Source organism: Engraulis encrasicolus, chromosome 3, assembly GCF_034702125.1.
Source record: "Engraulis encrasicolus isolate BLACKSEA-1 chromosome 3, IST_EnEncr_1.0, whole genome shotgun sequence".
Classification (NCBI taxonomy): domain Eukaryota; kingdom Metazoa; phylum Chordata; class Actinopteri; order Clupeiformes; family Engraulidae; genus Engraulis; species Engraulis encrasicolus.
This window is the reverse complement of record NC_085859.1, coordinates 30,253,147-30,278,146: the sequence shown is the minus strand read 5'-3', so window position 1 is coordinate 30,278,146 and position 25,000 is coordinate 30,253,147. Positions and strand designations below refer to the sequence as shown.

At 46.6% G+C, this 25,000-nt stretch overlaps 1 protein-coding gene across 2 annotated transcripts in view; it reads left to right on the top strand.

Annotated features, from left to right (window-relative positions):
- The window catches only part of zdhhc8b (zinc finger DHHC-type palmitoyltransferase 8b), a 108,275-nt gene that overhangs the window by 59,722 nt on the left and 23,553 nt on the right, over positions 1–25,000 (top strand). For both annotated transcript variants that reach the window (XM_063195179.1, XM_063195178.1), the window contains exon 2: positions 22,628–22,749. In XM_063195179.1, the coding sequence (XP_063051249.1) occupies positions 22,628–22,749 (122 nt within the window). The remainder of the gene's footprint in view (positions 1–22,627; positions 22,750–25,000) is intronic.

Below are 25,000 nucleotides of genomic sequence, written 5' to 3'. Positions count from 1 at the left end.
GCTGTTGATTTTTCTTGTACAGGAACGAATTGAACAAGAAAGCCCACTCAGAATAGAGCAGAATAAAACCTCACAGTTACAACCACCATCACCACACAATAACAGCTCAGGTTATGTTAGGTTAGATCAGGGGCTCCCAACTTTGCCATGGCAACATATGGGGGATATGCCGGTATATTCCAGCCAAGCTCCATGCGACTCTCCTCCTGATTTTTTCTTCTAATATGGCTCTTGAGGAAAAAATAGTGAGTATCACTGCCCTAAGTCTTTCTGCCTTGGTTTTGTGCTGTTCCCGCAATTCAATTTCTGGTCACTTGGGGCCGTGTAGATGGTGAAGAATCTTTGAAAAGTCCTAGTTCCGGTTCGTGATCCGGATCACCACCAGAATTTAATCACTTGGTCCTTGGGTCATTATCAACAAACCCACAGTTTCGTCCAAATCTGTTGATTCGTTTTTGAGTTATGCTGCTGACAGACAAACAAACAAACAGACAGACAAACCAACACGACCGAAAATATTACCTCCTTGGCGGAGGTAATAACTTAACAACAATAGTAGTAATGTTAGGAGATGCAATAGAGTAGACTATTATAATGCCGTTCATAACTAATGGAAATATTGTTAAGCTTATTATTGGCTTATTTTGGTGTACGTTTAGTTCATTAAAATACTTATTTTGTTTTGCCATACTTTTCCTGCCAGCCTGCCACAGCCCCCCACTTTGAAAACCACTGGGATAGGTTAATTTATTACTCTTCACCAAGGAGAAATTAGTCTCTGAGACAGGGAGGTTGTACCACCATAAAAAGACAACGCCAACAGCTTGAACAGCTTCTGGTTTCCCTAACATTAGGTCAGGACTGAAACAGCCTTTTGGATGGAAGGTGAAATGGTTCCAAACACAAATCCAGTTGCTAATAACAACGGTAACACTTTATAATAATGTCTGCTTAGTAAAGACATAGTAAATAATAAATTAATAATGAAAGAAACACAACAAATGTTTTTTATCATTAACTAAGTTTTATTAATGCTTTATAAAATATCCACAAATAATATATACAAGATTGTACATACAACAGAGTACTTTATTCATTTACAAGCAATTTGTGAATGTTTGCTAAATATAAGATAGTAGCTTTTACAAACATTTGTTAACATTTCCTAGTCATTTACAAACATTTGCTAATGTTTTGTTCATCAATAGTTAATTATTTATTAAGTCTTTATAATGCTTTTTTTGCATCCATTATTATAAAATGTTACCATGACAACTTGATGATGAACTTGAGATGGTTTTGAGGCAGACTTCACAGCGCTTCTGTGGTGGCTCTGCACAGTGACAGTTGGTCAGTTGGCGGTTGCCCTGCCAGCTTCTTGAATATTATTGGATGGAGATTATGCAAATGGGATTTTCCACTTGCCTCAGATTTATTCATGCCCACCTGGACAGCGTCATTACAGCTGTTATTTTATGTATGAGCGGGCTTCGCCATCCCCCCAGGCCTCTGCCTCAACAATCCGTAATCATTTTTCTATCGGCTTGCCATGTTGCAGCTGGTCTACAAGTTTCACTCCGTCTCACTTCCTAGAAAGCAAACACCCCATGTGATTGTAGAAAAAAAAAAATCTCAACCTGGAAAAAAAGCTGTGTGTAGTATCACTCACATCAGGGCTGCCACTGCTACTGCTACTGCTACGAAACAATAGGTTGGGTGAAAGGCCAGGATCAACAAGCTACAGTAGCAAAATGGGAGTAAAGGCCAGACTGGCATAATCGGGGTTGATTATTTGTGATGGCAGACGCAGTGTTTGTTGCTCAGAGAAGCGTTTTTCGATAGGGTTCTCCCCCTACTCCGTCCGGCAATTGTGTTCACCCGTGATAGAGTTACAGTGCAGTCGAGAGCGAACAGCCTTGGCTGACTCTGTGCTCTGGTGAGCTCTGGCAACACAATAGGCAACTTGACCCCATTATCTCCAAATAAGTGCTCAAGTGTGATAATAGCCAAGCCTGGGCTTGAGCTGAGATGCTGAGATGGGGGAGCTGGAGGCTGGGGCCCCACCTGGTTGGGGGGCCCCCTGTGTCAGATGTTGGGGGTGGATGGGGGAGGGGTGATGTGAGAGGGATTCTGGGTCTCTCTGCTGTTGATAGTTACAGTACAGTACAGTCTCTGGTGAGGCCTTGCAGCACAATCGGCAACTTACATACAAGACACATACAAGCGAATTTGCGAACTTTGCCATTCATTCCTATGAGAGAGGTGAAGGCAAGCGAAAGCAAGCGAACAGGAGCGAAGCGAAGCAAAGTTATTAAAGAAAGTTTATTGTTATGCAAATGAGGAGCGAATTCGCCTGCCGCGGCCCAATCAAATCAACAACATAACTGTTCCATTCCATTTGATTCGCCACGACGACCTGATGACGGTTGGATTTCGCCTCTCTTCGCTTCGCTTGCTTCGCCTCCTATGTGTCCCTACCGTGATATGAGGTCTGGGGCCTCTGTTCTGTTGATAGTTACAGTACAGTAGAGAGAAAGAATGGCCTTTACTGACTGCTCTGCTGAGGCCTCGCTACACTACAATAGGCAACTTGACCCCATTATCTGTGGTGATGGAGCTGGAGGCTGGGGCCCCACCTGGTTAGGGGTGTGTGGCCTGTGTGATATAAGGGGGAGTCTGGGGCCTCTGAGCTGTGGCTGTTGCTGGCATCTGGAAGCAATTGGGCCTCGGCAGGGATGGGATGGGATGGGATGGAGTCCCTGGCTGTCAGCCCTGAAGGAGCCCCCCACAGTGTGTGGAGGTGTGTGCGTGTGCGTGTGCATGTGCATGAGGCCTTCAGTTATGAGGGAGGGGAGTTGCAGCCTTGGGGCCTTTGGATCCTGTAACAAGCGTGGGGTTCGCTAATGTTGATGTACTCCACCAAGCTCCATTAAAGCCGTTGCTGGGGTTTCCGAGAAACTGTTTTCAGATGAAACAATGTTTTGTTGTTAGGGGAAATGAGCTTTGTAGTAGGGGAGTGGTGGGGGGATCTTTGTAGCCACACCGACCTACCACATTGACCAGAGAAGTGTTGTTTTTGTCTCTTTCTGCTCAGTCTAATCACACCTTCTCATTCTCTCTTAAACTGTCTGTATCACAGTTTAACCCAGTTTTTGTCTGTCTATGAATTGACATTGTCATCCCTCATTTTCCCAATTCCAGTCTTTTCCAACTCTTTTCTAAATCTCTACATTCTCTCAGTGTAACCCAGTTTGTCTTCCCCATGAATTGGAATTGTCATCCGTCATTATGTTCCCGATTCTGAGTTAGTGTGCCCCATCACTGGCAGGTTCAACAACAGTGCAAACTCGCTGAGGATTTGAAGAGGTAAAATCTCCTCCTAGCATGAAGTATATAATCCTCTCGGTTCTCTCATGGAGAGCTGTCAAGTTTGTCCCGTTATTCTTGGCTGTATTTTCTGATTCTGTGGAGACGCATTTGTTACTTACTGTGCCGGCTGCTCCAAATCCAACTCAGGGGTGTATTTCTCGAAAGCATAGTTGCTTGCTAGCTATGTTAGCTACTTAATTGGTTGCAATGCAATTTCCCATTGACAACTACCCAAGTTGCTACCTGCTAACAACTACACTTTCGAGAAATGCACCCCTGTACTGTGTGTGTACCTATAGTAGTAGTAATCATTGTTGTAGTGGTACAGTAGTAGTAGTAGTAGTAAAGTAGAGATGCTTTATTACATTACGGGTCATTCCATTCCACCTACGTGCGCGGGCTCCTGTTGATTTGGCGTGGAATGACCCTTACATGTTTTACATTACATTACACTCATCTGACTCTGTCATTCAAAGCGACACACCGTTATTATTTGCAGGGCATTGGTTATAGTCCCTGGAGCAATGTGGGGTTAGGTGACTTGCTCAAGGGCACTTCAGCCATGTTGGTGGTAAGGGTGGGATTCGAACCGGCAACCCTCTGATCTTAATACCACCTCCCTAATCAGTAGGCCATGGATGCCCCTTATTAATCTTGAAAGAAATTAAGAAATATGAAACCTAGAGTCAGGCAGTGAATTGGTAATTGGCCTTTTCTGTCGTCACGTCTATCAAGTTCCATTTTGAGGCAAAGCAGGCCCACCGTTTGCTGGCAGAAAACAGCAGTGTTTAGCCATATGTATGCCATCGGATACTACTGTGGAGATGTTCAAAGCTGTGTGATGTACCGCAGAAAAGGGTATACCGGGGGGGGGCTCCGAAAGTAGCAAAGGTATTACTGGGACACAGAATGGTCAAATGAACGAAATTTAATGTGATTCCCCCTCTTTTATCTAAATTTTACCCACCTTCTTAACCCGACAGGGCCTGGCCCCTGGTCGCTTGGCTACCCCCATGCAGGTTGTGCTACTGTGGGTATGGTATGGCATGCCAGCGGTGAACAGTGAATACATTAACTTGATGGATGATCAGTTCATTAGAGAGATGGCCTCAACCGGGAGCCTGCTATTCAGCTGATTGCATACTGTGCGTATGTGCGTGTGTGTACCTGTGTGTGAGTATGCGTGTGTGTGTGCGCGCATGCACGTGTGTGTGTGTGTGTGTGTGTGTGTGTGTGTGTGTGTGTGTGTGCGAGTGTGTGTGCGTGTGCGTGTGTGTGTGTGTGCGTGCGTGTGTGCGCGCGTGCGCGTGTGTATGTTTGTACGTGTCCACGTGTGTGTGGAAAGTGGGAGGAGGAGAACATCATGACTTGGTGCCGTGTATATGGAGTGGCAGGGTCACGGGCACAGCAACATATAAATGTTTTATGTGTTTTCTCGTGTACCCATGTCAAATGGGAGCCATCTACAAGAGAAGGACATTGTCTCTTTTTTGTGCAGTACCAGGATTAACACCTGCTGTAAATACTGTAATCATTTTGAGCATCCTCTTGTCATGTAGCGTCAGCACTGCCCTTCTTTTTTGTGTACCTTAGAGTGTTTGACCAAGAATAAACACCTCCTGTAAATACTGTCATTATGTTTAACATCTTTTTTTCATTCAGCGTCAACAATGGCTCTTGATTGTGTGTACCTGAGGATGTTTAACCCCAGGAAAAATACCTCCTGTGAAATACCTTAATTTCCCTCGGGATTAATAAAAGTATTCTACTCTACTCTACTCTACCTACGGTCATGTTGAGTCTTTCTTTTATTTCCCTTTCATTCCCCATCAGCAGAGTCTTTCTTTTTACGTGTCTAATGATGTTTTCCAAGGATGTTAAATCCCTTTTGTCATGCTGAGCGTCTTTCTTTTGATTTGCCGTCAACACTGGCTTTCTTTTTTGTGTGTCTGAAGTTGTTTAACCAAGGAAAACAAACACTTCCTGTACGTTAAATATCTAGTGTCATACCGAGCCTCTTCATTTTTCATTCATCATCAGCGCTAGTTTTCAGAGTCCTGATCCTGGTATTTTGATTCAGGTCTGCAAAGCGTGCATGTGTGCCATGTTTGCTATGCATTGCGGGCTGCAGTGCCCACTGACTCACCCAGCCAGCCAGCACAGCGCGGAGGAAGCCCTGGGCTTGTTTTGTAAATAAACTGCTTTGCAGAAGGAGCGGAGCGGAGCAGAGGGGTGGGGTGCCCAGGCTAAAGTACATGCCCTTGCCAGGGCCTAGGAGCGCGGCCAAAACGCGGGGGAAGTTCATGTTCATGTCATGGGCATGAGTCTCCCATTTGTGACACACACACACACACACACACACACACACACACACACACACACACACACACACACACACAGACACACACACACACACACTGACATTGCTGCATGCCGCTGTTATGTCCTGTTTACACAGCAAACAGCCAGGCACGTCCCAATGTGTTATGTGAGTAACAAGGAGTTAAAATGTAATCATTCTGTCGTCAACGTGCCATTCTCGTTTCTATTCTTGCTGTTGCTGGTCTGCCAGTCCTTTTGAGAGATGGGAGGGATTTTTTGTGTAACATGGGCAGCAATGATGTCCTGTGAGCGAGTGAGCGAGTGCAACGGCTTCCTGCAGGAAGTGTCTGAAAAATGGCACTGGCCTCGCTCCTGCTCACAGATGCTGCTCCCCGATAAGACGCAACAATCACGATTGTGTGTTGTGGTAGACAGAGCGTGCTGCCTTGCCTGTGCCTCTCCTCTCCTCTCCTCTCCTCTCCTCTCCTCTCCTCTCCTCTCCTCTCCTCTTCCTGTCCTCTCCTCTTCCTCTCCTCTTCCTCTCCTCTCCTCTCCTTTCCTCTCCTCTCCTCAGAGGACTAGTGTTCTGTGCACAGATGCACACTGGCATTCAAAGGCGAGGGGAAATAAGACATGAATTAAAAATCAGCACTCAGTGTTACAGGTATTAAGCATATCATAGCCTACCAGTCTAATGATACTGAAATATTGTGCTCAGTGTGGCACAGAGAATTCCGACAGGTGAGGTGTTCAACATCAACAAAAGGCTACAGGCATAGACATCATATAGAATACCGATGTCTATGGCTACAGGTATACCAGTCTAATGTTAAATGATTGTTGCAAATTGTTACAAATGCAAAGTGTGGTATTCAAAGGCACGGGGAATGCAGCAGACATCAATAAAGGACTACAGGTGTACCAGTCTTGTGTTAAACAAACATTCGGCCAATGATTGCACACAAGCTTAGCTCATAGCCTTCAACATACTGTATATGGGGAATATGTGAGGATTGTTTATGTAGCTTCAATTAATGCAGCAGCTTAATATGCAGAGACAGGCCTATGTGGCGATGGGTGATACTATTTGTGATGGAGTTTTCTGTTTTGCTTTCCCGCCATTCCCCTGTTCTCTCTCTCTCTCTCTCTCTCTCTCTCTCTCTCTCTCTCTCTCTCTCTCTCTCTCTCTCTCTCTCTCTCTCTCTCTCTCTCTCTCTCTCTCTCTCTCTCCCTCTCCCCTTTATCCCCTCTCTTTCACATTCTTTATTGTGGCTGTAATTCTCTGCTCTGTCAGCATTAGTGCTGAGTGTTTGAAAGGACCGAGTGCACATAGCACCACCAGTGAAAGAGCAAACACTCCTCCGTCTCAGACAAAAAGAGAGAGAACGGCTTCCCTGACTTTTACAAATGGCTCCCCAAATATAAGGCTCCCAAATCTCCAAATCTCCAGAGTTCAAAAAGAGGATGATTAGGAGAGATAAAAATGTTGGGCTTACACCAGTTTCCGCCATAGACATCTGTACTGTTTAGTTATCCCCCCCTCTATGCTTTTCACGGGCAACGAGGTATGACCGCTCTGTGTGTGTGTGTGTGTGTGTGTGTGTGCGTGTGTGTGTGCGTGTGTGTGTGCGTGTGTGTGTGTGTGCGTGTGTGTGTGTGTGTGTGTGTGTGTGTGTGTGTGTGTCACGCCCGTTGGACTTAAAAAAAAAAAAACATCCGTACATTTTTACAGCTGAGGGAGGCTTAGCCCCACTTTTCTTTTGTCCTGCTCAATCCGATTGACCCACTGTCCCAAATTCCCCTCATTCCAGTGTAACCCAGTCAGCTAGCCAGCCGTCCCCCTCCTCTCCTCTCCTCTCCTCTCCTCTCCTCTCCTCTCTTCTCCTCTCCTCTCCTCTCCTGTCCTGTCCTGTCCTCTCCTCTCCTCTCCTCTCCTCTCCCCACAGACAAACAAACTGAAAGTAAAGGAAAAGAATAGCCCCTGAAGGAGTCCCCTCTCTCTCTCTCTCTCTCTCTCTCTCTCTCTCTCTCTCTCTCTCTCTCTCTCTCTCTCTCTCTCTCTCTCTCTCTCTGTGTCTCTCTCTCTCTCTCTCTCTCTCTCTCTCTCTCTCTCTCTCTCCCATCTTTGACTCAGATAGCTACACAAGTGTGTCTCTGCCAGGCTGCAGTCCCAGGCCAATCCCCGGCACACAGACAGTCCAAAACCAGAGGCAAATCTGGACCAAGTCCAGACTCATTTGATCCCCTCCCCCAACTCCCTTTCCCTGTCTGTTGCTCATGGCGATGGTGGGGCGGGGCGGGGGGTCTGCACGGGATTAATAATTTGTTTGTTCTTGTTGATACTGTCGTTTCCTCTCTCCATTAGAGAAATGCGCAGGGTTGGGGAGATTTGTGAGGTAATCGTTGTGGTATAATGGCTCGCCCTTTCCCTCCCTCTCTCCTACCTCCTGCTGAGATAAGAAGAGGAAAACCGAGAGAAAAGGCAGATAAGTTTGGATTGGGAATTTGTATTTCAGAGCGGTCTGATGGGCGATTTTCTCTCTCTCTCTCTCTCTCTCTCTCTCTCTCTCTCTCTCTCTCTCTCTCTCTCTCTCTCTCTCTCTCTCTCTCTCTCTCTCTCTCTCTCTCTGTCTCTCTCTCTCTCTGCTATAGATCAGGCCTATAGCGCTTGCTGGTCCCGGTGAGACCCATTAGAGTTCTCTGCTCCTCTGGCTGCTCATGGTGACTCCTCAGCCTCTCAGGTCAGAGGTGTGTCACTCAGGGTCAGGTGCCCTTTAGTTTTTTATTTCAACTCTCTCTCTCTCTCTCTCTCTCTCTCTCTCTCTCTCTCTCTCTCTCTCTCTCTCTCTCTCTCTCTCTCTCTCTCTCTCGCTCTCTCTCTGTCTTTATCTGGGCCTTTTGGCCGATTGTGCTTCCCTAGCAGTTTTTTAACTGTGTGTGTGTGTCTGTGTGTGATGGTTGTGCGCGCGTGCGTGCGTGGCCTCTTCCGTGCGCCGCAATGGCAGCCCATCAAACATTGAGTAAAGTCGACCTCAGCACTCTCCGCACCTGTGCTAATGCAGAGATGTTTTGAAATGGGATCATTGCATTGCGCCGAGCCTCATTGTTTGCACTATACACTAAGCGGCGTGGTTGTACATTCCTCCCTCCCACTTGTTCTCTGTTTTCATTCTTCTTCCTTTCCGTCTTTCTTTCCTTTTTTGGGGGGATTTACTCCTAAAGCCACAGAGACACATCCGGAGGATATTTCCGCTGTGCGAAGATTAGCCTCTGAAATCAAGTGAAGCGCAGTCGAACAGCGCTAAGGGATTTTAACAATTGCCCTCTCCTCCCACTTTCGCTCCGCAGCTTGTCTGGGCTGACCTTCTGTCAGACAACATTTCACAGACTGTTTAAGTCTTGTATCCCTCTTTCTTTTTTTACATAAGAGAGAAAGAGAGTGAGTGACTGTTGGAATGAATATGTGCGCATGTCTGTGTGTTTGAGATGGTGATTTATTGTATTTCAACCAAGAGGGATAACATAACATACACTGACACCCACAAACTGTGTATTCTTATTTCCCATACATCCGACGCTATAGTCTTTTTTGCTTTAAGTTGCTTTTAGTTGATCTTTGCGATCGAATACTTTTCCATTTGGAGTAAGGGGGTCGTCAGTGTGTCTGAGAGAAATCACAGACCCCATTTTTGCCAACTAAGCATGCAATGGATACTCTGAGAGAGAGAGAGAGAGAGAGAGAAAGAAGGAGAGATAGACTCACACTGTTCTTCCTCCACATACAGTTTCCCTCCTCAGTACTCATTATGCTAGAACACACACTTAAACATCCATTTGTGGATGGGTGGGTGGGTGTGTTTGTATCACTTTCACTCTTTAAGAACTTTGAGAAGTCATCATTCCTGTTTTGCAATAACCTACATAGCCTACAGGTCTGCAGAAGCCAATGGTTATACACTGCAGAGAGAAGCTTTTCTCATCCTTTTTGAACAGTGATTTAGCTCAATAACGGAAAGTTTAAGGAAAGTGAATGGAAGACATTGGTTAGTGATAGAGGGAGAGAGAGAGAGAGAGAGAGAGGAGAGAGTGAGAGAGGCTTAGGAAGCAATAGATGTGTGGATGGGCGCTTAATGAAGACAGAGTTTGTTTTCCCTTTCTGCTCCTCCTCTCCTCTCCTATCCTCTCCTCTCCTCTTCTCCTCTCTTCTCGCCTCTCGTCTCTGCTCCTCTCCTCCCCTCTCCTCTCCACTCCCCTTTTCTCTCATCTCTGTTCCTCTCCTCCTCTCCACTCCTCTTCTCTTCTCTTCTCTTCTCCTCTCCTCTCGTCTCTAGTCCTCTCCTCCCCTCTCCTCTCCTCTTCTCTCCTCTCCACTCCCCTCGTCTCTCATCTCTGTTCCTCTCCTCTCCTCCTCTCCTCTCCTTTCCACTCCTCTCTCCTCTCCTCTCCTCTCCTCTCCACTCCTCTCTCCTCTCCTCTCCTCTCCACTCCTCTCTCCTCTCCTCTCCTCTCCACTCCTCTCTCCTCTCCTCTCCTCTCCTCTCGTCTGGAGTCTCTTGGCGGCGTGAGTAAGAGGAACCACGGAGGCGTCGTCGTCGTGGTCTCCAGAGAGCCGCGGTGATTAATTGCCTCCTCTTCCTGGTATCCATCATTTCACTGCTGGCAAAGCGGCGGCCAGGCAGGCAGTCAATGGCTCCCAGCACCACTATTACCAACACCATCACCACCACCCCCTTTACACTGTCTGGTACGGGGCTAGGGCCGCGTAGTAGGCTGCACATGATGATGAGAGGGAGGGCCGCTGATAGCTCTGGCTGTGCCCAAGACAAATTTCATCTGTAAGTCCCCCGTCCCCCCCAACCAATACATATAATGTAATGAGAACATAATTCAGGGCCCCCTTCTCCTTGGGTCTGGGACAGCTGACCTCTTTGTCGTCTCCACCCCCCCACCCCCAACCCCCTGTCTTCCCTGAGGAGAGGACTCGAAGACTCGTTGGAGATATAATCACTACCATCTGTAATGTTTTTTTTTCTTTTTTGCCTCTCTCCGACTCAGCCTCCCGCCATGTGTGGAGGAGCTGCTGTTGTTGTAGCTGTAGGCTCGTGGGCTCGTGTTTGTGCCTCGCCGCTGTATGTCGGAGGCATGTACTGCAGGCAAGAGATAACGCTTCACAACATGCCCAAGCTGTCTTCTGACTGTGTGCTGCTATCTTGCCTCTCTTTTAAAAGAGTTGATTTTTTTTTCTTGAGCCATGGTTCAAGTGCAAAATTCTTTAGTCTAACAAATGCTGTTTGCTAGCTGTCTTCTGACTGTGTGTGCTATCTTGCTTTTCTTTAAGAAGAGTGAGATTTTTTTGCGGCATGGTTCAAGTGCAACATTCTTTAGCCTAACAAATGCTGTTTGCTAGCTGTCTTCTGACTGTGTGTTGCTATCTTGCCTCTCTTGAAAGGGGTATGCCACTATTTTATTTTTTTACTTAATACAGTTAAAATCGCGACATGCTCCCTCTTTTAACTTGTCTTAAAGCAAGACAACGGCTTACATGAAAAATAAGACACTTAACCACATTTTTAAACCTTGGCCAACGATTTTAACTGTATTAAGCCCCAAAATAGTGGCATACCCCTTTAAGAGGAGAGTATTTGTTTTTTACAACATGGTTCAAGCGCAACATCATTTAGCCTTACAGATGCTGTTTGATGGCTGCCATAGTAGACGGATGGTTTTAAAGATTTGTGAGACCTTTTTCTGTATTTTTATTCTGCAGAATATAACTGGGAGCTTCAGAGCGAAACTGCCGCAATCGTTATTGGCTTCTGGACTTGTCAGATGCGTTGTGCCTCATTACTTATTGATCTGAAGCCTGGCTTGCCCCATGGCTTTGTGAATAACCAGATTATTGTGGAAGTCAGCAACAGTCACTGCATATTGTACACACCTGTATTGCATCCTTGTTGTGCACGGTACAAAAGATGCAAAGCCTTTCGATGATGTATAGTATTGTAATTCAATTCCTTGCCACACAATAACCCGATGATATACATTGGTATCCATCCCTCACTTTTTCCTTACTGACAAGCATTTTGATGTGGTAGGATTTGGTACGGTTTCTGCTCTGTATTGCTACAATACTGTATGTGTGTTGTATAATTCCCTCGTGGCTCTTGACTGGCTTGGAGAGTCTAAAGGAGCAGGGAAAAAATGATTTCTGTGGTATCGTACTGCTGGTGTTCATCATGTATCTCGGCGGATTTCAAATAAAGATGTTGGAGCGCTGCATGAATGAGGTTTGACTCTCGGTAGACGTTGACTGACTACTTATACCAGTCCAGAAAGAAGGATGGGTCTTGTTTGTGCTTGTGTGTGGGAAAAAGAGAACGGCAGTACAGTATGTTGAAAAAATACACTAACTGTCTCTATATTTGTGTGTTTATCAATCTATTTTGTTCATTGGAATACAGCAATTTCTGCATTTTGGGTGCATGGGGTGTATGATTACTGCATGTGTTAGTATTAAGTCCATGTGTGAATAAATGTATCTGCATGTTCCATAAGGGGCTTTTGTACCTGTGTAGCTGAAGATGATGAGAGGAAGAGGGTAGGAGAAAGTCGGCCAGTGATTTACCATCAGCCCTCTGCACTGAATGTTCTCCAGGTTTGAAGGATAGTGTAACTGGCCTAGATCCATCTTCTCCTCATCATCACCCTCCTACTCATCACCCTCCTCCTCCTCCTCCTCAATTTCCTCTTCTTTCCTCCTCCTCTTCCTCCTCCTTTTCCTCTTCTTTCCTCCTTCTCCTCTGCTGCATACCTCTCTTCCTCCTACTTTTGTTTTCTTTTTATCCCCTTCATCATAAACACTTCAAGGTTTGTCCTTTTGTCCTACATCTGACTTCAGATCAGTCCACCACCCCCATCCCAAGTCCCCTTCCCCAAGTCCCCTTCCCTTAGTCCCACTCCTCACACTGTACGGTAAGCAGTGGAGGAATGAGGACAGGTACACACACACAGACACACACACACACACACACACACACACACACACACACACACACACACACACACACACACACACACACACACACACACACACAGGATGGGAGGAAGAGCACTGTTCTTGAAGAAGTGTGGGTGTAAATCTAGCCAGTGACGGAGCGTGCGCACAAGGGCTCACCTGACAGTAGAGGTTGTGGGCCTGCCTGATAAAAATGGAGACCGGTGATGGTATCATTGTCGTGTGTGTGTGTGTGTGTGTGTGTGTGTGTGTGTGTGTGTGTGTGTGTGTGTGTGTGTGTGTGTGTGTGTGTGTGACGGGCAGATGATAATAATAGCCTTTTGTGGCTTGAGTGTGTGTGCATGTGTATGTCTGCATGCGTGTGTGTGTGTATGTGGGTGCACAAGTGTGTGTGTCTGTGTGTGCATATGCCGTCAGGCACATGTGTTTGTTGTTTTGTGGGTGACCACAGTGTTCCATATTCAGACAAAAGAATTAAAACGGCCCAGTCTCACCACAGAACAAAACAAGGCCCATGCCAGCAGCAGGCTCTTCTAAATTGATTGTGTGTGCGCGCGCGCGCGCGTGCGTGCGTGCGTGCGTGCGTGCGTGCGTGCGTGCGTGCGTGCGTGCGTGCGTGCGTGCGTGTGTGTGTGTGTGTGTGTCAGTCTGCCTGCTGTCAGGGAGGGACAAGTTAGTTGTCTGGGGTCAAGGGAGGGGTGGCGGGGGCAGAATTGGGTCCTTTACGTTGTTTGTATTGAGATGGGGGGTGGTGATTTTTGTCCCTGGCCTAGTCAAAGCTGTCGTGAGTGTGCGTGTGCGTGGAGAGAGGGGCTGTTTGAATAGACTCAGATTTTGTTGTGGTTGTACAGTGCCATGTCACTCTGAACCGCGCCCCTCTCTATCTGTAATCTCCACTGCTGCTTTCTGTCCCTCTCATGCTATAGATCTGGGGTTCCCAACCTTTTCCATCTAGAGGCCCCCTTGAAATGTTTATATATAGTAGAGGCCCAACTCTGACCCAATAATAACATTGGCCCTGCCGTGGCCTAATAACGGTAGGGCACTCGTTTGCCGTGCGGCCGACCCGGGTTCGATTCCTGCCCGGGGTTGTTTGCTGACCCCTCTATCTCCTTCTTTCGCTTCATGTCCAACTGTCATACCGTCCTGTCATCAATAAAGTCGAAAAATGCCAACAATATCTTGATATTGATTATCTTGATATTTTCTTTATTTCAATGCCCCATTGGAATCCCTTCAGGACTGACCAGTGGTCCCCATACCACAGCTTGAGTATCACTGCTATCGATCACCCTACAGTAGACGAGGTTAGAAGTTCTCAGATGGAAAGCTCCAATGTATTAAAAAATCTTTTCATCAACACTCCTGTGTGATATTTGGGGCTGCAGTGGCCTTTCTCTAGTTGTGATGTGAGGATGCAGAACTATACATCCATATAGCGGACATTTTTTGTTCTAATTAAATGTCCTCCCGAGTTCTCCTCACATCTTCCAGCAATTCAATCCTGTTGGAATAAACATTTAACATGATAACACAACCAATTTCTTTTTTTCTCCGTCAGACACATCAGTCTTTCAAGAAAACCAACTTGCCAAAACTTGTCCGTCTGCGTGCCTCTTGTGTGAGTTTTTGGTGATTTTTTTTTAAGCTGTCAGGCAGGCGTGCTGTACGTATTGTAAAGTTGAGGGTTGGCCTCGTGTGAGCACTGGGGGGAAATAGTGTGGCGTTTATTATTGTGCTGGATAGCTATTACTGGAAAGGGCGACAGGTTAACCTTTCCTCTGCGTTTGTTTCTGCTGCCTGGCTTTTGCACACAATGAGATGGATTGTGTGGTGTGGCGCGGTGCGGTGCGGTGCGCACACTGGCTCAAGCAGCCTTCTGAATTTCATATCGCCTCACAGTTGGCTGTTGTAATTGCAAAAACAGTTATATGCTAAATAATAAATGGCATACCATGGAGAAAAAGCACACATTTTAACATCTGCACACACACACACACACACATACACACACTCTCTCACACACACACACACACACACACACCTCTATGCACAAAGCCTTTGGCATAAGCAACCCAGAATTCACATGCGTGGATATAAGCTAACAGTATTTGTATTTGTACGCATACGTACGTGTATGTACAAGTGTGCCTGCCTTTATACTTGTACACACACATACACACACACGCGCGCGCACACACACACACACACACACACACACACACACACACACACACACACACACACACACACACACACACACACACACACACACACACACACACACACACACACACACACACACACACACACACACACACACCATCGATGCAGAGCATTACAAGAGGCTTTGAATACAAACATGAGCCAGTCCTCCAGGCCAGGCTGATGTGGCACAGACCTACAGAGAGAAGGCATTTTTGGCATCGCCCAGCCCCTCACACAGCCCCCTGCTTTTCAATGACATTATGATTAGCTCAGTCCTCTGTCTATACTAAAGATGGCCATCCCATCTACATCTTGGGTCGCTATATAAGGAACAAACACAACACCTGGATGATTCTTCGGAGAGCATCATGGTGGCTCTCTCAAGTCCGACTGTGAGTAGCACAAGGTACACATTCCAGGCTGAGAGCGCACTGGATAAAGTGTATATCCATATTATTTTAATTCAACTTATTTTACTTGTTATTGTCATTTTTTTGTGTAGTTTTTGTTTGATTGTCCTAGTATTGTACGTGTATGGACATGTGTGTGGTAAATAAACAGAATTGAATTGAATTGAATGGAGACAAAAAAGCAACAGCATTGACTAGTGCTGCACCGATACCGATACCAGTATCGTCCGGGGCCACGATACTGCACTAAAATGGTGGTATCGGTATCGGCCGATACCAACAAATAGGGCACCGATACCATTTATAGATGCTCGTATGACACTTAAACGCAGCCTTGATCTTAGTTATTTCATATCATGGGTATTTAAACGTGTAAAAAGTTCTACAGGAGTAGGCAGCAGCCTGACAAAGCCATAATAGCAATAATGTTACGTCCAAGTAGTAGCCTATATAACTTTTCATATATATAGGCCTACTGTATATAAATTTCAAACAGAGTAGTATCGGTATCGGCCGATACTGCACAGTCAGGTATCGGGTATCGGTATCGGGGCTAAAAAATGGTATCGGTGCAACACTAGCATTGACCTCAGTCCACTGGGAGAATGCCCTGTATTCCAGATCAGCACTCCCTATATTCCAGATCAGCACTCCCTATATTCCAGATCAGCAGTCCAGCAGCCCTGAGTGGGGGTGGAATAGCACTGGTGTGGGTCTACTGGTGGTGGGTCACCTTTCCTTCCGGGTCTTTATTGGCCTCTTTGTAGTTTGCCTTCGAACCCCCCTCTTCCCTTTCTCTCCCAGCAAGCACAAACAAACATGAAACTACAAACACACAAAGAGAGACACACACACACACATTCATTCATACTGTATGCATGCATGCATGCACACATGCACACATGCTGTAAACACGGTAAGCAAACGTAGACCAACAAAAGCTAGCAGAAGCACACGCACACGCACACGCACACGCACACACACACACACACACACACACACACACACACACACACACACACACACACACACACACACACACACACCAAAAATAAACTATTCTATCAAACACACAGCCACAAACACACATAAAGCACATGTGCCAACAACCAGTCCACCTTTCCAGCCCAGAAGACCGGTGGTCTGTCATTGTGCATTGTACTGTGCAGCTGTGGATGTGGGTAGATTGACTGTGAGTAAAGGGAGCTACAGCGGCACGCCATAGCCAGCATGAGCCTCTCTCCTCTGGGCCATCAGACGGTGGTGCTGCCCTCCTCTGACCTCCGTGGCTCTACAGCTGAATTATTGAGAAGAACCGCAGAGAGACTCGTCTGAAAGACTCGCCTTATAGCAGGGAGACTGAATGGAGGGAGGGACAGAGAGAGAGAGGTGGATGGAGAGAGAGAGAGAGAGAGAATTATGGTCGTTGAAACTTGAGTGTGATGCCAAGATATTCGTTTTTATTCGTGATTATGTTTGAAATGCCAATGTTATTGACCTTGTTATTTCAGCTGTGTTGTAGCTGAATTGAATTGGACTGGAGTGAACTGATGTAAATTGGATGGGATTGAGTTGGGCCGGATTGATTTTGAACTGAGCCAAGGCGAACACAGCATGGAGTGAAGGAAAGGAGATGTGGGGAGATGGAGAGAGAGGGAGAGAGAGAGAGGGGAGGTCTGGGGGGAGGCGGAGAGAGAGGGGGAGAGGGAAAGAGTGAGCAGGTAGAGAGCGTGAGAACAAGACAGTATGTGTAGTCTTCAGCGCGGGGTCAGTGGCTGTGTGTTTCTACAGAGATTGAGAAGAGATGAATAATTTCTGAAGCTGTCTGTCGTCTGCTCTTCCTCTCTGGCTTCTTCGTCAGGGCTACCACCACACTCTCTGCCCAACGCTACAGCTGAAATCTACACTAACACTAAGCATTGGCACTTGATTAGTCATGTGGCGGATATCCAAAGGCGAAGTGGAAGTCATTTTGGACCAAACGGGTTTCCTTGATGTCAGTGTTACTGTCAGCGTTGCCACACAAACTTTTGGGGGTCTTTGTTAATGAGAAAATGACCTTTGAATTGCACTTTTGCAAGATATTGATTGAAGCTTCTGTTGTCAATGACGTCTGGCGATGTCATCACGAGGCCACGAGCACAAGGGAGGACGGTAGTTAGTATAATGGAAAGAGGACCTCTTACTTCTGATGTGCGTCAGTGCTGTGGTGGTTATGGTCAAGGTGACCTGAAGCAAATAAAGGCGGTGAGTCAGGGCCTTGAAAGACAGGTTTCACTACAGCTGCTTTCAAAGCAGCGAATGGGACTCCTGGCAGAAATCAATATTAGACGATATACGGCAGAGTACACATAAAGATCTATCGTAGTCATTGTGTCATTTGTATTTCTTTTCTTCTTTATATTGTGTTCTTTTATTTAATGTATCCATCCATCCATCCATCCATCCATCCATCCATCCATCCATCCATCCATCCATCCATCCATCCATCCATCCATCCATCCATCCATCCATCCATCCATCCATCCATCGTATTTTCTATATTGCCTAACCCTTTGCCCTGGCAGTGTGAATGAGCAGCACCCATCCAAGCTAATGCTGTACCTTGCTATCTGCCGCCAGCCCATTCATCCCTCTTTCTTGACCCATTTTCTTTTCTGTGTCTAAATCCACGTGCAGACGAAAATGGCAGCGTGGTAATTGGGAGAAGAAACCAATCAAAGTTCCCTTAGATATCCTCCATGGCCTGATTAGCCACAGTTTTCCATTTCCGGAGGGCGTGTCTGCAATTCAAGAGTTTCTTTTTTGACAAAAAGCAGAATTTCATGTAAAAAGAAAAAGAAGGATATTGGAGAGCTACAGCAACACCGACAACTGTGTCAGTGGTGAGAGATGTCGTGTAGCAAGCCAGTCGCTGCTGGGCTTGTGGTTTATTTGACCATTTGTTACTGCAGTATGTGGCAACCTCTGCTGTGTGTGTGTGTGCGTGTGTGTGTGTGTCAGTAACGTGCGCTGGGATTTATGGCTGGTGAGGCAACTTTTTCAATATCAGATTTTCAAATAAATAATTGCCAAATAGGCCTACCGACAAGTTCCATATGTCATAGCAGCTTTCTTAACATAAGGTAGGCCTACATATTTTGACATAAGCTTACTGCATTTCCGCAGAGAAAATGCTATTAGTTCTCTCTCTCTCTCTCACACACTCACACACACACACACACACACACACACACACACACACACACACACACACACACACACACACACACACACACACACACACACACACACACACACACACAGGATTCAAACAGTGGTCTCACATATACCACACAGCACCAATGTGGACAGCAGAGCAGAGGAGAGGAGAGTAGTGGAGAGGAGAGGAGAGGAGAGAAGGGGAGGGGAGAGGAGAGGAGGAGAGAAGAGGAGAGAGGAGATGAGAGAGGAGGAGAGGGGAGGAGAAGAGAGAGGAGAAGAGATGAGAGGAGAAAGGAGGAGGAGTGGAGAGGAGGAGGAGAGGAGCTCAAGGAGAGGAGAGGAGAGGGAGAGGAGAAGAGAGAAGAGGAGAGGAGATGGGAAAAGAGAGGAGAGGGGGAGAGGAAAGGAGAGAAGAGAGGAGAGGGGGAGAGGAAAGGAGAGGAGAGGAAAGGAGAGGAGAGGAGAGGAGAGGAGAGGAGAGGAGAGGAGAGGAGAGGAGAGGAGAGGAGAAAAGGAGGGGAGAAGAGGAGGGTAGGTGAGGGGAGAGTAGTGGAGAGTGTAAGCTCCTTCACAGCCCACTGCTCTCTCACACACACACACACACACACAGGATTCAAACAGTGATCTCACATAAACCACACAGCAGCAGCAATGTAGACTGAGCATCACGGCGGATGCTCAAGACACACAGGATTCAAAACATGGTGTCATATAGACCACTGAGCACCACGGCGAACAAACCGGTGTGATAGCTTTCGTGATACGAACTGGATTCTCGTGCAAATGTAGGCCTACATCTACTTGTACGAGGCTACGGCAAGCGATGTGGGACAAAGGTGTGGCAGGAAGCGAATGTCAACGTAAACAGATATTACACACGCTTCGATATGGTCACCAAATATTTTGGGACTGTCATTTCTGTTATGCCTACACCTTGGAATTAAATCAGAGTCTTGTAGTTACACGGGTATATTTGATTTACCTCAACGGTACCCTGTACTCAACTTTACAAACAGTTACCGGGCACATGAGAATCCGGTGCCCATCACAAAAGCTACTTTCCTGGTGAACCAGTAGCCTGTTTGTGTAGCCCAGCCCCCGCCCTGGGCGTCAACACATAGCTTCTGGTTCACCAGGAAAAAAAAGCTACCACACTGGACAAGAATCACGGCGGATTCTCTCCCTCCCCACGGGTCTCACAAACACAGGCTTCACACACATAGGAAATTGGTCCTACCTGAACTCGTGCATCAGGTCCATGCGCCGCTCTTTTCCTTCACTTGGCGTTGTGCATGCTAACGTTACTTTAGCCGGTGCTGTTCATCCAAAGCCCCAAACGTCGCCCCAAACGTCCAAAGCAATTTGGCATTGAATATGAGTAGCCGCGAGGATTTGTGTTTCGTGAGGCTCCTTAGTCCTTAGTAAATTGTTAAGTCGTAAAATCCCATGCGAATGGTCTTCCACACATTCTCGCCGGTTGCAAACAAGACACAGGGGAAACAACAATATTTTCTGCAGTGTTGTACCACTCACTTTGAAATGATCGGGTAGTTACTCTGACCGGTCACCTGAGTAGAAAACCCTTCAGCTCTGTCGGTCCTCCATTCTTTATCACATATTTTCCCATTGGAAATCCAACTTTGAGAATGCTCTTAGTTTCGTTATGAAATCCACTTGTAGCAGTCAACGTGAACAAGCTAGCCAACAACACCGACTGACTGTATTGTGAACTTCAGATTCGCTATGACGTAACTGTCCAGCAAGACTCAACACCAGAAGGAGTCTGCGGCCAGGCTACTGCTCGCCTCACCATTGTATATTTCAGTGGGCGTTATGCCAAAGCGTCCAGAGTAAAGAAATGATAATCACACGTAGAAAATATTTTAAAAATATCAGGAAATGAGGGCACACCATACATACTTCTATTAAGTGTATAAAAACGTTTAATACAATATTACCAGGTTGCATTCACAGAACGAGCAACATGGCGCATGCGCGCAACTTTGTTAACGAGGGATTGCGCAATCCGGGGTGAGGCCAGTTCAGAGTTGCCCCAAATTCACCGTATTCGGAGCAATTTGACATGAAATGGGCAAATATTACGATTTTGGCCACGGAAATGATTGAAAATGAGTGAAACTGTTATGGTGGTAATGGTAGTTATGGTGCAGATGCTCGAAAACAATAGCTGTTATTGTTACTATTATTCACATTAACTGCATCTCATCATTCTCATCTGGAACTGGTGAGGCCGTGCCTCCCCTGCCGTATTGGAGTGCACGTGCCTGGTGTGTGTGTGTCTGTGTGTGTCTGTGTGCGTGCGTGCACACTTAAAGGAAATAATAAATGTCCACTACACTGTTCTATGCTCCCAAATATTTAATGGCACAGTGTTTCAGACGCTCAGTCCTGCATCAATTGCAACCCATATACACTATTGTCATTGGCAAGTACAAACTGTGCTGCTGGTGTTTGTGTGTGCGTGTGTGTGTCTGTCTGCTTGTCTGCCTGCCTGTCTGTCTGTCTGTCTTTCTGCATGCGTGCGAATGCTCCTGCGTGTCTGTGTGTGTGTGTCTGTGTGTGTGTCCGTGTGCTCATGCGTGTGCGTGTGTGTGTGTGCATGTGTGCCTGCATGTTTGTGTGTGCCCGGCCGCGTATGCAGATGTGTGTACAGTGCATGTATTGAGCCATGGCCAAGCCAGGCCTCCGTGTGCTCCTTTACTGCTGGGAAATGTAATCCATTGTAAAGGAGCCTCTCCCTGCCTGCCGGGCCCAAGTATAGGTCTGTCCCCACATGTCATCGCTCATCCAACTTTTAATACTTCAGACCAAATTAGACCTGGTGCCACCATGCGCGCCATGATGAATCCCTGCTGCTGCTGCTGCTGCTGCTGCTGCTGCTGTAGACTTTATTATATTTGTAATGCACACGAATGAAACGTGAATAAAATGTTATGATTATTTGAGGAAGGCGGAATAATTAATTGTGCAGCTTTCATCAGGTCCTTTCTGTCTGCAAGGCTTGCTGCCGTTTCTTTTTTCTTTTCTTTTTTTTAATGGCAGGATTAAAGATGTTGAAAATCTCATTTCCTCGGCTGGCTGTAGTGTGTGTGTGTGCGTGTGCGTGTGCGTGCGTGTGTGTGCTTGCGTGTGTGTATGTGTGTCTGCGTGCACATGTATGTGTGTGTTACTGTGTTACTGCATATGTGTGTCTGCGCCCGCCCCGGGCAGTGAAGCGGGAGATTCTGTCGTGGCACCAACCACATTCATATGTCATGCGTCTCATATCTCATCTTGACCGCTGTGTGTTTATGTGTGAGTGCATGTCTTGCATGATAGACGCTGGGCCCAATATGTACATCGAGCGCAATACATCATCTCATGTCCTGCAGCCAAGACGCCTCTTATCTGGGCTCCGCGCTTCTGAAAAATCAGATCCGCTCTGCTCTTCTCGTCTCTTCCCATACGCGGCTCCTTTGCTGATGTGATGCGAGACAATTTCACCCATGGAATTTAAACCTACTCTGTCTCTTGTCTCTGTCTTTGTGGGCTTCCAGCCAGAAATAAAAAATAAAAAACTCTAACGCTGACACTTCTGAAACTTTTCATTGCTTGTGACTTTTTGAATTCATGAGTATGTGAGAAATAATATCTTGTATCTTTTATCTTGTATCCTTATGAAATTAAAGAAGGGATTAAGGAGACTTGATGACAAAATCACTATTTCACATGACTCCATAAATAAGTTTTCAGTTGGCCTTGTTGACACAATAAATTGTAATGTATGTAGGTGTCCCTAGCTTACAAAAGCCATGTTTTTTTTGTTAAACGTTAATATAATATTCTTTGTTGCGTTCTAATTTTTTTCTAGGTATTCCTGGCTTACGAAATCAATGAATTGTTCAAATGACTGTAAAGTTAATAATGATTTACTTTGTTGTTTATTTTTAACTGTCTTCTTTCTTAATTGGTGTCCTTGTCTTACGAAGGTGATTCCCCCACCCCCCAGCTGTGCTCCTCTACAACTTGTTGTGCTGACGTTGTGTTGTGACTAACGTATTATAATATCCTTCGTTTCTCTCTGTGCCTTTCCTTGTAGGTGTCCCTGGCTTACGAAGGCGATCTCCCCAGCTGTGCCCCTCTACAATGGCATCGTCTTCCTCTTCGTGCTGGCCAACTTCAGCATGGCTACCTTCATGGACCCGGGCGTCTTTCCCAGAGGTCAGCAATTCCAGCTGTTCACTTTGTATGTGTGTGTGCTTGTGTGTGTACGTGCATGTCTGTCTGTCTGTCTCTCTGTCTGTCTGCCAGTCTGTCTATCTGTCTGCCAGAGTCTGCTTATGTTTGTGTGTGTGTGAGGGTGAGAATGAGAGCCAGACAGACTGGAACTGTCTGTGTCTCACTGGTTTGTGTGTGTGTGAGAGAGAGAGGAAGAGAGAACCAGACATACTGGAATTGTGTGAGTGTGTGTGTCTGTGCGCCTGTGCCTCTGTATGCCTGTGTCATGATGTGATACTGTGAGAGACTTTATCCGTGTGGGCATCTGTGTGTGAAATGACTTGGACACCTCTGAGTGTGTGTGTGTGTGTGTGTGTCTGTCTGTCTGTCTGTGTCTATATGTGTCTGTCCATGCCTGTGTGTGTGTGTGTGTGTGTGTGTCTGTCTGTCTGTCTGTCTGTCCACGCCTGAATGTGTGTGTCTACAGGATGTCTGTGTGGGTGTGTATGCGGCTGCCTGTTGGCTCTCTCCCTTTTCTCTCCTTTTCACTCCTTCACTGGCTCCATCACGCCTGCCCTCTCTTTGTCTGCTGCGAGCTGCTGAATGCATATGCCATATACTCTAGACACCCAATGACTTACAAGCCTGTGGTGGCAGGGGGCCCGGAGGGTTTCTGGGAAAGTGATGAGAGGGGGGGTCACTGCTCTGGACGACGGGTATGGTCTGGTGCCTGGGGGAGAAACAGTGCTGCCGATTGGATGGCTCTGGTTAAATATAAAGCCGTCCGGCCACCGCAAAGGGCGAAACACACCTCAGCACCTCAGTGGCAGAGGTTTAATCTGTCATGGCTATAGCTACGCTAGCTATTACCGGCACCTGGGACTGCTGGGTTGTGCGTGCGTGCGTGCGTGCGTGTGTTTGTGTGTTCTTTTTGTGTGTCTGTCCGTCCGTCCTTCTGTCTGTCTGTCTGTCTGTCTGTCTGGTAATTGTCTATCTGTGTAATAGTGTGTGCACCTGCCCGTCTGTTCGTCTATACTAGCGTCAGTGTGTCTATCTTTGTCTGTTTCTGTGTGTGTATGTGTATATATACTGTATGTGTGTGGTTACGAAACCAATAAAATAGAACAAGGGCCACCCGATCTTCTCCAGTAGTCCATAAGGGTCGTACGGTGATATGATCCCTGGGCGCCCCCAGTCCCCCTGTAAACAGCTAGTAATCACAGCGGCACTTTTATGTGGCTCTCCTCCCCCTCCCCTAACGAGGGCTGTTGCCCTTTTTCACAGGCCACAACACACTCACCTGACGTGCCACCACATTGCCAGCCCCATCCCAGTAGCTCTCGTCTATGTGTATGTGTAAAGGGGGATTCATACTTGTCGTGACTGGCGCTACCCTCCTTCATACTTCACTCGCGACCTCACTCGCGACCTCACTCGCGCCGTCACGTGACCCAAAATGACGTCACACGCCGTGGCGCGAGCTGGCGTGTCGCGACGTCGTGCACCCCACATTTTTTGTAACTTGTCGTGCGCCACCAGCGACCACGCAGGTAGGCAGACAAAGCAGGAGTTGTGAAGAGAGGCTACAACTACTGTAGGCTACTACAGAATGGATCCTGTATCATTTTGAGGATAATAAAATGTCCTAGAGAGTTATTTTATCTTCTCTCTTAAATGTTGTTCAGTGAAACAATTGTTTACTTTGTTCAGAAGCACGTTGTGTTCGGCGATCTATTTATAAATTCTGCCGCCAGAACAATGCTCTCACATGGTCTTGGAATGATCTGGCAATGTAGGCTACAACAAAAAATATATGTTTCAATGTGGTAAGTCACAAGTCAGACGTTCAGTAGCCCTACAGCAGCCGTGTTTGGCTTTCTATTTTATACATCAGTAGAACTCACGCTGCGAGTTGCGAAAAATACTGCCGTTTCTCTCATGAACAGCAGAGGGCACTTCCGACAATGCGAGCGAAAGCGCTTTTGAAGTATGAATAGTCTGTCGCAAGTGATGACGTCATTAATGGTTCTCGCGCCACACGCGCCAAAGTGCGCACGTGAAGTATGCAGAGCCCTTAAGTCAGATGCCTCCCCCCATAAACATTATATCCAATAGTAGATGTATATTTATGCTCGACCTCAAGTCCTGTTGCCACCGTTCCTTACACACAGCATACCTACCCCCACACCACGTGACATGACATGACATCACATCTCATTGCAAACTCCAGCCAAGTAGCTGTCATCTACAGTAT